General features: G+C 45.2%; 6 protein-coding genes and 1 non-coding gene across 7 annotated transcripts; 6 read left to right on the plus strand and 1 right to left on the minus strand.

Annotated features, from left to right (window-relative positions):
- Positions 1 to 532: 532 nt before the first annotated feature.
- On the plus strand, positions 533 to 1,777 carry AIM17 (uncharacterized protein; the record flags this gene model as incomplete). The annotated part of the gene is made up of 1 exon (XM_022820410.1): positions 533 to 1,777. One exon carries the CDS (start codon positions 533 to 535, stop codon positions 1,775 to 1,777), a length of 1,245 nt encoding a protein of 414 aa, XP_022676876.1.
- A 148-nt stretch (positions 1,778 to 1,925) lies between these two features.
- On the plus strand, positions 1,926 to 3,059 carry SPO11 (DNA topoisomerase (ATP-hydrolyzing); the record flags this gene model as incomplete). Its single annotated transcript, XM_022820411.1, has 1 exon — positions 1,926 to 3,059. One exon carries the CDS (start codon positions 1,926 to 1,928, stop codon positions 3,057 to 3,059), a length of 1,134 nt encoding a protein of 377 aa, XP_022676877.1.
- Positions 3,060 to 3,137: 78 nt separating this feature from the next.
- KLMA_R523 lies at positions 3,138 to 3,261 on the minus strand. The gene is made up of 2 exons: positions 3,228 to 3,261; positions 3,138 to 3,175 (listed from the first exon to the last, which is right to left on the minus strand). It is a non-coding gene; the product is annotated as a tRNA-Ala (tRNA).
- A 425-nt stretch (positions 3,262 to 3,686) lies between these two features.
- On the plus strand, positions 3,687 to 4,316 carry ERP4 (Erp4p; the record flags this gene model as incomplete). Its single annotated transcript, XM_022820412.1, has 1 exon — positions 3,687 to 4,316. The coding sequence occupies one exon, from the start codon at positions 3,687 to 3,689 to the stop codon at positions 4,314 to 4,316; it is 630 nt and encodes a 209-aa protein (XP_022676878.1).
- A 370-nt stretch (positions 4,317 to 4,686) lies between these two features.
- RPN7 (proteasome regulatory particle lid subunit RPN7) lies at positions 4,687 to 5,913 on the plus strand (the record flags this gene model as incomplete). The annotated part of the gene is made up of 1 exon (XM_022820413.1): positions 4,687 to 5,913. The coding sequence occupies one exon, from the start codon at positions 4,687 to 4,689 to the stop codon at positions 5,911 to 5,913; it is 1,227 nt and encodes a 408-aa protein (XP_022676879.1).
- An 849-nt stretch (positions 5,914 to 6,762) lies between these two features.
- On the plus strand, positions 6,763 to 8,412 carry CTT1 (catalase T; the record flags this gene model as incomplete). The annotated part of the gene is made up of 1 exon (XM_022820414.1): positions 6,763 to 8,412. The coding sequence occupies one exon, from the start codon at positions 6,763 to 6,765 to the stop codon at positions 8,410 to 8,412; it is 1,650 nt and encodes a 549-aa protein (XP_022676880.1).
- Positions 8,413 to 8,846: 434 nt separating this feature from the next.
- Positions 8,847 to 11,822, plus strand: NNF2 (Nnf2p; the record flags this gene model as incomplete). The annotated part of the gene is made up of 1 exon (XM_022820415.1): positions 8,847 to 11,822. The coding sequence occupies one exon, from the start codon at positions 8,847 to 8,849 to the stop codon at positions 11,820 to 11,822; it is 2,976 nt and encodes a 991-aa protein (XP_022676881.1).
- Between the last annotated feature and the right edge of the window lie 397 nt (positions 11,823 to 12,219).

Below are 12,219 nucleotides of genomic sequence, written 5' to 3' on the forward strand. Positions count from 1 at the left end.
GCTAAAAACCAACAAAACACATCACAACTAAAAGGTATTCCATCCTGGCTATATTGAGGGTATCAGGGTACAATTAGAGCTGTGCTAACCCTGGTCGAGGTAGACACAAGTTTCCTGCCCTGGTTTGCCGGGCTTTTTTTTTTATTTTATTTTATTTTATTTTTGGTGAACTAAAGAATTATAGTCTCACGTGACTCTAACAAGGGACAGTAAGGCCCCAAAGGGTAGCCAGCCCCCCCAAGGTAGTTTCAATATCCATACATCAAGGGTATCAGCCCTTTGATGATGAATCCAGCAATCATCATAACGATTCCTCTTATCCTTGGTCACGTTGAAACAATCCATAAGCCCCTCTGTACCGGTTTTTTCGCTATCTCCATTTACCCCGGATTCATTTCCCAGTATAAATAGGCAAAGTTAAAACCCTTTATGGCACATAGGAACAAACCAAGAAAACATTTAGGGTATTAAAGGAGTGCTACTACTGTAACATACAAGCATATCCATCCATCAATCCATCCAAGAATTAGAAATGTCTTTTAAGTTTCTGTTTAGGCCGCAATTCGTGAGATTTAATTGTACTTCCCCTAAGATCATTGCTAAAGACGTGACAAAGTACGGTATAACGCTTCAAATCCAACAAGGAACCGATATCAAGAAACAGTATCTGGACCATTTTCTACTAAGAGATGCAAGTCAGAGCCCTACATCTGTTGATACCGTTTCAGGCCAGAAATTGTTCACCATGGGGTCGCTTTTGAACCATCCTTCAGGTCCGATAAGGCCGCAACTTGCTGATATTGTACAGGATGGAGCAGCGCTAGAAGTGCATTGGAGCGATGGGGACCAATTCACGTATACCAGCAAGTACCTAGAAAGTTTGTATGACGATAGCGTGAGCATAAAGAAGTTCGAGCCCGAGATTTGGAACAAAGACGCGCCCTTATCGCTATCTAAGATCAGCGTCGATTTCCACTCGTATATGGATCCTCATGACGAAACACATCTTTACGAGATGATGAAAGTGTTGGATCGGTATGGAATAGCGTTGATAACCAATATTCCCAACGAGGCAATTACTAATTATACCGATTGGTACGTTCAAATGATTTGTGAACGGATTGGCCATGTGCGAACCACGTTTTATGGCGAGCTATTTGACGTGAAGAACCTTGAAACTCAGGCAAACAACATTGCATACACGAGCAAACCGCTCCCATTGCATATGGATTTGTTGTACTTGGAGAACGTGCCGGGCTGGCAGTTGTTGCACTGCATTAAAAACAGCAAGGACAGTGGACAAAATTACTTTGCAGACACATTAGCTGCGTTGCAGCACATCAAGAGCGTCGACGATAGTGTTCTGAAAGCCTTAGAGCAAATACCACTTTCTTACCACTACAGGAGAGATGACAAGCGGTACTATCAGCGGAGACCTTTGGTAGAACATAAGAAACATGAAACAGTGATTAATTACTCCCCACCGTTCCAGGGTCCTGTGAACCTTACCGAAGTGGACTTGAGCTCTAGCTCTGAGAAGCAAACATTGGAGAAGTTCAAAAAGGGGTTAGCTATGTTTGAAAACTACATAAATGACCCTCAAAACCAGTTCCAGATCATGCTTCCTGAGAACTCTTGCGTGATATTTCACAACCGAAGGGTTCTTCACGCCAGAAAAGCGTTTGAGGGCGAGCGTTGGCTCAAGGGATGCTATTTGGACGCAGACACGTTTTCCTCAAGACTCACCGCACTCTATGAGAAGTTTGGCGAAGAGTGATGGATGATGATCTTACGTATAAAAAATGTTAGTGTTAATTTATAATTTATTTTAGCCATTATTTAACCATCTCCTAAGCTAAAGTCAGCATATTCAAGTAGGACTGAGTGAAAAAACACACACAAGTAAACTAACAAGGGTATGAACAATGGATTGTAGTCTCAGGACATTGATGGATGGATGCCATAGCAGGGCAGAATTAAAGCAACGCATGTTGCCCCGGTCTCGGGTAGTCGAATTTAGTAAAATTAAGTCTGAAGAAGAGTGTCAGCGGCAAATAACGAACAACATGAGGTTTATGCGCCTAGCTTTGAAAGAACATGGGATACCCATTGAGATTCGGTTTCACAACTCAAGGAATAACGAGGTTTCATGGAAGTACCCAGAATTCGGAAGCAACTGGAAGAAGTGCAGCAAGGTGCCACAGCTATTGCAATTACTCTCCATTGTAAACGAACGATTGAAGTTGAAGAAAACTAGCACTACGGTAAGAGACATATATTACGGGAATGTAGAATTATTTGGGAACCAAAGTACGGTAGAGCAGCTTTTGCAACGGCTGGAAAGCATGTTCCAAGTGGAGAAACAGTTCTTCAACATTGTTTCAACGCAAAAGGGTCTACTATTTGCGGGGCCAAAACTAAGCATAGAAGGCCAGATTTTCCACCAGGAGTGTCAGTTGGTGCCATACATGAACAAGGAAGAAGTTCCAATCTCTATAGGTGCCGGGGAATCTTGTGCAAAAGTTGTTGTGCTCGAGAAAGACGCCATCTTCCAGCAATTGATCCAATGCAAAAACTTAGTCCAAAATTGGATAGTAATTACTGGGAAGGGGTATCCCGACCTATTGACAAGACAATTACTCCATCATATGGGCCAGAAGCTCCCACAAGAGGTGGAATTCTTAATCTACACAGATTCAGATCCGTACGGGATCGATATTGTCACTAAATACATGTCGCATGCAACGTTACGGAACGTCCAGTGCTCGCGAATCAAGCACAAGGGAGTGCTATTGAGCCAATTAATAGCGAGAAATAGGCCTGGCACGCACCAAATGCTGGTGCTGCTGCCACTTTCGTTACGTGACTCGACGTTTGCCATGAATTTAATTCGTCGCATGATGTGTCAGGACACGCAGATTGAAGAGAAGACCAAAAGGTCGTTGAGAGACGAACTACAGAAACAGTTGTTCTTCCAGAGGAAGGGCGAGATGAACGTAGTGAACAATGGGGACTTGGAACAGTACTTTTCAGAGGAGGCGCTACGCAATACTACTTAGCCAGGCAGGCAGGCCGGCCTCATGCATGTCACGTGAATGCTATATGGTACAGCGAAAAATAATAAAAAAAATCAAATTGGGGCGAGCTGGGAATTGAACCCAGGGCCTCTCGCATGCTTTGCAGTAGTGAGAACTCCGTTTATCGAAGCTTCGCCAGGCTGTTAGACCCAAAGCGAGAATCATACCACTAGACCACACGCCCATACAATTTTTGGTTGTGCCTTTTAAAGGCTGATGGGATTATGGTCGGGGGAAGTTTCACAATGATCACACGTGATACAAGAGGTACTACCACCAGGATAAACTAGCAGTGGGAAGCAGTGCTAACGGAATGTAACCTCACCTCACCTCACGCCGCCCCAGCTTCTACCTCGAAACAAGGGCCTCCCTACGCCACGCTTTCTACGCCAAAGATCTGTCCGAAACGCGTCCAGAACAAGATTCGATCTAGTCGACATTGAAAAAATACGAAAAGTTAAAAAAAAACACATATGCCAACTTTTAAACAAGTTACAAAGAGGTAGTGCTACATGAGCAGCAGTGTGTTTCCAGCATCAATTGCACATCTGAGACAGGCGAGAAACAAGGCACACAGACAGATAAAAGAGATATAAGGGCACACACACCATGATTTTTGCTTTAATCCCACTGTTGACGGTTTTCTTTTGTAGTTTTTGTGCTGCTCAATCGAGTAACTATGCACCATTTGCCATTGCATTGCCAGCGTTCTCGAAGGAGTGTCTATACCACGATTTGCTCGATGCCAACGATGCATTGGTGGTAAGCTACCAGGTGTTGACCGGGGGAAACTTCGAAATCGACTTTGATATTACTGCTCCAGATGGATCGACCATTGTTACCGAAAAGCAGAAGAAGTACTCTGACTTTTTGTTGAGATCGTTTGGTATTGGTCAGTACAAGTTCTGTTTCACTAACACCCACGGAACAGCACTAAAAAAAGTGGAGGTGACGCTAGAGATGGCCAAGAACGAGATGAGCGACGACCAGACGGAGAAACCGGAAGATTTGATAACGAACAATGCGATCGAAGAAATTGACAGAAACTTGAATAAGATCACCAAGATGATGAACTACTTGAGAGCCAGAGAGTGGAGAAACATGTACACCGTGCAGTCCACAGAATCCCGTATCGTGTGGCTGTCGATCTTGACCATGGGTATCATGGCGGGGATCAGCATCTTGCAAGCGACGATTGTCCATTTCATGTTCAAGGACCGTCAAAGAAACTACGTTTAGGCGAGCTGAGCTGAGTTGAGTTGGTTTCGTTTTTTCTTTCTCTCCCTCATTCATTCATCCATTCATATATATATATATATATATACGCCAAGTACATACCAGTATATACGTGCTATAAGAGTACTATGAGTAGGCTTTGTCCCAATTGATCGGTTGTGCCGATTTTACCTTTATTATTGAGGGTATCCGGGTAACCTCAAAAATACGCCCTATATATTACATTTGTATATATCATCAAAACGAGTTTATAACTGAGAAGAAGGAAACCTTTACTTAGGACAAGACAGCCGCCACCGACAATTACAGACGACAGCACCAGCGACAGGAGCTGCCAGACGATTTGAATTTAGCATTATCTATCCAAGAAACAATGCCAGAAGAAACAGAAACACAATACAGCGATCCAGCAGTGAACAGGGTGCCCAATTACGAAGCGTCCGACCATGCATTTGTGTTAAGCCAAGAGAGGTTGGCTCATTTGCACGAGGAGAGTCGTGAGAAGTTGCTTGAAATTGTTAGAGAGGAGGAGATGGCGCCATACTACAAGCATTTGAGTGGCGAGTTGCCATCTAGCGTTTTCGAATGGGACCAGTCGTTTTACGATGGGTTAGTGGCGAGAAATGAGGAAGAGATTGCCAAGTTAAAGGCTCATTTGGAGGAGATCGAGGAGAAAGACGAGGGGGAATTGGAGAAGGCGCAATCGTGGATCAACTTGGGAGAATATTACGCCAAGATTGGTGACCGTGAAAACGCAGAGGAGACTTTGACGAAGGCATTGGACAAGGCGGTATCTACCGGGGCCAAGATCGATATCATGTTGACCATAACGAGACTAGGGTTCTTCTATAACGACCAGCACTATGTGAAACAGAAATTGGAAGCTGTAAACTCGCTTATCGAGAAAGGTGGCGATTGGGAGAGAAGGAACAGGTACAAAACGTATAAGGGGATCCATTCGTTGGCGATCAGAGACTTCAAGACGGCCGCTTCGCTTCTAGTGGACTCTCTTGCCACATTCACATCGACTGAACTTACCTCCTACGAGAACATTGCCACATATGCGTTTGTTACCGGGTTGTTTGCATTCGAAAGAACCGACTTGAAAGACAAAATCATCGACTCCCCAGAATTGTTGGCCCTAATGACCACCACGCCAGCTCTACAGTCGATATCGTCCCTCTCGATATCGCTATACACCTCAGAGTACAAGAGCTACTTCCCATACCTATTGGAGACCTACGACAAGGTGCTTCTCCCTTCGAAATACTTGAACCAGCACGCCGACTATTTTGTAAGAGAAATGAGGAGGAAAGTGTACGCCCAACTATTGGAATCCTACAAGACACTTTCAATGAAGTCCATGGCCGGAGCTTTCGGTGTCTCCGAAGACTTTTTGGACAAGGACTTGTGCAAGTTTATTCCAACAAAACAGCTTAACTGTGTCATCGACCGTGTCAACGGCATCGTCGAGACAAACAGACCAGATAACAAAAATGCCCAGTACCAGCTTTTGGTCAAACAAGGGGACGGTTTACTCACAAAATTACAAAAGTACGGTGCTGCAGTGAAGCTCACTGGTACCGATCGTATAATATAATTTTTTTTCGTTGTTGATACAAACACAACTGACTGACGTGCGTGGCCCGTATATAGTTTTTCCGGACCCGAGAATAATTACAAACAGATGCATGCTACTTATGCAAGAAGCCTGTAGAAGTTCAAGTATTATTATTCTCTATACCCGAAACAATATTTTTGTCTTATGAGTTCGAATCCATAATCCAACAAAAAATAACTAACTAACTAACTATCTATCTAATTAACTACAATGGCCATCGACCGATACATGACCCATTCAACTACTATAGCCTAGACCAAGCCCGAGGCCCAGATGGAGACCCCATGAGAGGCTCTATTTTTTTTCTTCGATGCCCTAAAACTGTCTTATTCTGCTGTCTCGAACACTACACGTTCCTAAAACGTGCCTTATACTTACAATACTAAAACTACTACTTAGTCATTACCTGTACTGAACGACCAGGCACCACGCGTCAGTCCAATTACCTGCAATCCACATCTTCTGCCCTTTGTTCTACCCAGTGCAAACGCAATTTCCATTACTAATTTTCTTCATGCTGTGATTTCGTAACGGGGACAAAAGATCTGGACTTTGCCAAGGCTTGAATAACCTGAATTTTGAACAGCCGCACGCAGCAACAATAGCAATAGCAGTAACAATAGCAAAAAAAAGAGAAAGGTAATCATAATAGTAATAATCAAGTGAGTGACTAGACTATGGTTGGTTGGAATCTATATAAATGTGGAGGAGTTGGTGCCTATTTGCAGTTTGAAGCAAGGTTTCATTCAATTGTATGATTGAAGCAAGATGTTAAAGTGAAAAAAGACAAGACAAGGCAAATCAAATCAAATCACATCAAGTGTCGCAATGCCATCTGATCCGCCAGTTTATTCGACTTCCAATGGGTTCAAGTACCCACACCATCCATATGGGGCACAGTATGCTCGCCCAGGTGGTCCAATTCTTCTACAAGACAGCCATTTAATTGAGTCATTGGCTAGGTTTGACAGAGAACGGATTCCAGAAAGAGTGGTGCATGCCAAGGGTGGAGGATGCCACTTTGAGTTTGAATTGACCGATTCGTTGTCAGATATCACTTATGCTGATCCATATCAGACCCCTGGGTACAAGTGTCCGGGTGTTGTTCGTTTTAGTACTGTTGGTGGTGAATCTGGTACTCCGGACACAGCTAGAGACCCTAGAGGAGTGAGCTTCAAGTTCTACACGAAGTGGGGGAACCACGATTGGGTGTTCAACAACACGCCTGTGTTTTTCATTCGCGATGCGAACAAGTTCCCACACTTTATCCACACGCAAAAGCGTTATCCTCATAACCATTTGGGGCAAGCTTCCGATAGTGGTATGTACTGGGATTACTTGACGCAAAATGTGGAGTCGATCCATCAGATCACTTATATGTTTGGTGACAGGGGTACGCCTGCTTCGTGGACCGATATGAGTGCTTATTCGGGCCACACGTTCAAGTTTGTGAACAAGGAAGGTGACTTGACGTATGTGCAAATCCATGTTTTGCCTGAGAACGGGTTCAAGACGCTTCCATTGGAGAAGGCGAGCGAGCTTGCCGGGAAGAACCCCGACTACCACCAGCAATTGTTGTACGAGAAGTTACAACGTGGCGAAAAGCCCAAGTATACTTGCTATGTGCAAACGATGACTCCCGAGCAGGCGGAAAATTTCCGTTACTCGATTAACGACTTGACCAAGGTTTGGCCACACAAGGAGTTCCCATTGCGGAAGTTTGGTACCATCACTCTCACTGAAAACGTCACCAACTACTTTGAAGAGATTGAACAGATTGCCTTCTCGCCTTCCAACACTTGTATCCCGGGTATCGAGCCTTCCAACGACTCGGTTTTGCAATCGCGCTTGTTCTCGTACCCTGACACGCAACGCCACAGGCTCGGGGCCAACTACATGCAATTGCCCATCAACAGGCCTGCTAACATGGGCAAAGAGATGTGTCCATTTGCCGGTGCCAACTTCCAAAGGGACGGCCCAATGTGTTTGTTCAACTTCAAGGACCAGCCAAACTACATCGCAACGCACGCGGGCGAAAACGCAGTCAAGTTTGCCGAGTGCACCCGCGAAGGCGGCCAAATCGCACCCCATGACAAGTTCACCGGTGTGGTGTTGGAGAAGGATGTCCTAGAGGAGATCAAGAAGCAAGAAGAGAAGCGCAGCGGCCATGAACAAGTTGTTAATGCGAAAATCAACGAGTACTACATCGTGAACGGTTGCTCGCCACTTGACCTCGAACAACCAAGGGCATTGTACGAAAAGGTTTACGACGATGAAATGAAGGAACACTTTGTCAACAATGTGGTTGCCCATGCTTCCAATATCTCGATTCCAGAGATCAAGACCCGCGTTTCTCAGTACTTTGGCTTGTTGAACGCTGATTTGGGCCAGAAAATTGCCAAGGGTCTCGGAATTGCCTGGGAACCTCTCACTTTTGAAGAATATGCAGCCAAGATCTCTACATCGGCCGCATACTGAGTTTTTGGAACCAACTGTAGGTAGGTCTATTTATTGTTAACGTATTTATTTATTTATTTATAAGTAAGTATATACATATTTATTCACATTATGACCAAGTCCAAATACATTTTATGCTATTTCAAGTTTCAAGTTTCAAGCTCCAAGCTACCAAGCTACCAAGACTCGATACCACTCCTATACCCGACTCATGGGCCCCCGGATGGGCTGTTAGGAATGGTCCCGCAGGGATCAGAGTTCTGGCCTTTCCATTACTCATCTCTTCCTATCCTCATCGCATGATTCGGTGAAAAATCTTGAACAAATTCTGTTGAAACCTTTAAAAGCATCTTTAACTTACAACAACTACAGGTTAAATTGAGAAAAAGAGAAGGAAAGAAGGAGCAAAAGCAGCAAAAGCAGCAATCAAGCAGTGGTAGACTAGTCTATTAAGAATGCCTTGTGAGGACGTGTCGCTTTCCTTCATCAGGAAGCACCATTTCAAGGATTCGCTAGCGTTATTGGTGGTTTTTCTAAGCTTCAACCATATTGCGTCTTTATTATTGCTAGTATCATTCAGCATTGTGACGCGATCGCGCAACTTTCTGTCGGAATGTTTCATCCGGTTCTTCTTGCCCAAGAGCCATTACAATGGGTTTATCAATGACGACGATTATCAGATCAAACCGGTGTGCGGTGGGTCTGTTCAGGTTGCTAGTGGGAATTCAAATGCTAGTGGGAATGCGAAGATTCCGAAGAAGAAATTGGGGGCAGCAGCAGCGAAGCAGCAGCAACAACAACAGCAACAACAACAACAACAACAGCAACAACAGCAACAGCAACAACAGCAGCAACAGCAATCACACCATCAACAGCAGCAACAGCAGCAGCAGCAACCAACAGTTTTGATTTCTGGCGGTGTGGATCGGCCATCGATCTTGAGCGGTGGTGGAGATATAGGCAAGTCGAAGTATGCTTCGTCGAAGAAGAAGAAGGTGTTTCTGTTGATCCAGGAACTGTTGGTGGCATCGTTGTTGAGATACTATGGGGATAAGTACTTTTCGGAGCCTATAGAGAATTTAGCGATGTCGATTGTGGCGTCGTGTTTGGTGAACGATCCGAAAGATGCGCTCAGTGTAGCAACGACGTGTTCGATAATGTACGCATTGTCCACGCAGTGGATACAGAAGCTGATGATGATTTTAGACATCAAGAACACTTTTATAGGGTTTCCAGCGAGGCCTTCGTCGGCACGCTTGATAGAAAAGTACCCGCAACTCATGCATAAGCTGCCTGCGATCTTTGAAGTTTTGTCGTTTTCGAGCAAGTACATCAGGTATGCGTCTTATTTGGCGTCGTTCCATGTGGTGGTGTCACAGATCAAGCAGAACCTAATAGTGCAATCGTATGAGCGCAAGAGTGAGAGCATCAATAGCAGTAATAACAATAACAATAACAATAGCAATAACAATAGCAGCAACGGCAGCACCAATGGAGCGGAAACTCCCGGTGCAGCAGCAACCGGTGGGGCGAACAATAGCGGTGAGAACGGGGCCAACGGCTCGCCTGCACTCACACCAGTTAAAGACACCTCTACTTCTAATTCCCATACTAATGCTGGCAACGGCAGTGGTATTCAAGCAGCTAGCATGACGCAAGCGGCCAGCATATCGTCTATTGTGTCTAATGGTGCTGCTGGTTCTGCGGCAACAGGTACTGTAAGTGGTGGTGGTGGCGGTACTACCCCAGGCGGTACCCCAACGAACGGTTCCGTTTTTTTACAACCACTGCCTATCTACTCATCTTTGGTTAAAGACTCTTCGGTAAACGATATCAGCATTACTTCACCATCTGCTTCTAATAACCAAACCTGGGTTCCCAACATCACGACTGCATTTTCAACGGACCACAATCCGGACCACCGCAATGACCTTTCTAACCAAGTATACAACTTGGAGTTGAACCTTGACTCACAGGATAATTGTCCCAACCTTTCGACGATCTCGACTGTTAACCTGCAAAACTTCGTCAGACAATTGTTCCGGTGGAAGAACCACCATATCATCCCTCCAATCTGGGCCATATTCACAGCAACACAGACTTTGATTTCGGAGAAGAACAACATCAAGGTCTCGAATGACAACGTTGCTCCGTTGACCACTACGGTTGCTGTTGACGACGATAAAATTGGGCCTACAGTGGGGAACAACAACAACAACGAGACAAGTGCGAACTCAGAACTGTCTCCGGTCAGTTCGGGTGCGAATGGGAACGGGAACGGGAACGGGAACGGGAACGCGAATGGCATTGGCCAAGCCCAGGGCAAAGGTGTTTTCAGCAGCAAGTCTATCTCGGACTCCATGACGTTAATTGCACCGGCAATGGACGATTACCACAAGTTAAACTTGGTGTCTACGGAATTCAAGAACGACTACAGAGTGTGCATCACGTTTATTGGGTCGAACTCGATCACATTCCGGATCGATAGTCTTTTTGAAGGCGAGCTTATCGTGCTTGTGAACGGGGTCATATGGTCGCAAGTCGGGTCTGCCATCGTGCCTAGCGTTCCGGGACAAGAGTATACGATTGTGAGCGGACTTGTTCCGCTATGCTCCTACGACATCCAGTTCATCAACCGGTTGAACGAGCTCGAGGACTACCTCATCGCGGACCTCATGGTAAGAACCATCGGCAAGAGCGGCGACCAAGAGGCCCTCGACCTCAGCTTCCCGTCGTACTACCATCGGAAGTTCTTGTCGCCGATTCTCACTTTGCAGCACTCGATTCTAACGACGAACGCGAACTTGGCTGAGGAAAGGGCCAAGCTGAAGAAAACGAGAAGAGAGGTGACGAAGAAGCTCAACACGATGAAGCAGGACATCGAGACGTTCAAGTCGAAGCTCGAGTTCAACGTGACGCAGGACGAGAAGAGCGCGTCCAAGGTGGAAAACTTGAAGATGGCTTTGAAACAGGGCGAGAACCAAACGGCGCAGTTGGAGAACAAGTTAAAGCAATTGACACAGGAGGAGAGCGAACTCGAGGAGGTATACTTGATCGAGAAGGACCGTCACTTCCAAAGGACGTTGGAATGCAGCAAGGCTGAGGACCAATGGAAGATGAAGGTGAAGGAGACCGAGTCGCAATTGAACAAGTTGAAGCAAGAGTTGCAACAGTTGCAGGTGAAGAAGAGCAAGAGTGTGAACAAGCACGTGAAGTTGCAGAAGGAAGTTGATCAAATGAACGACGATTTCCACAAGTACAGTGCTGCGTTTTTGGAGAAGAGGAACAAAGAGCGTGTGGAGCGGAACCAGCTGCGTTCGCGCGAGGCGACGGACCTTGAGTTGAGAATCAAGGGTCTTGAGCAGGATATCAGCCGTTTGGAGGGCGAAGCCAACCAGCTCCACCAGATCATACAGAACGGCGCCTTCTAGAGGAGCTAGACTATGTACTTGTAGATACATGTATAGACAAATATATACACACACACACATATATATATATATACCAAAACGATACAATTACGCTTATACAATGGTAACTACGCGTCTTCTAATCAAGATGTCTTCTAATCAAGATGTCTTCTAATCAAGATGTCTTCTAATCAAGATGTCTTCTAATCAAGATATTTGGAACCTGATGGGTCCATAGTGTTTATTAGCTGTATATATATATATCTATTAATGTTACCTGTCCAGATGGATGGGAGATCTGTGGGGCGAGAAGTTGTTGAGACGGAGCATATTTATAGTAGGGTAACTACTAATGCAATAGGCGGCTAAGTATCCTAATGGATGATAGGGGGTGTCACAGGGGGTGACATCACCATCA

This window comes from Kluyveromyces marxianus, chromosome 5 (genome assembly GCF_001417885.1).
Source record: "Kluyveromyces marxianus DMKU3-1042 DNA, complete genome, chromosome 5".
NCBI lineage: Eukaryota > Fungi > Ascomycota > Saccharomycetes > Saccharomycetales > Saccharomycetaceae > Kluyveromyces > Kluyveromyces marxianus.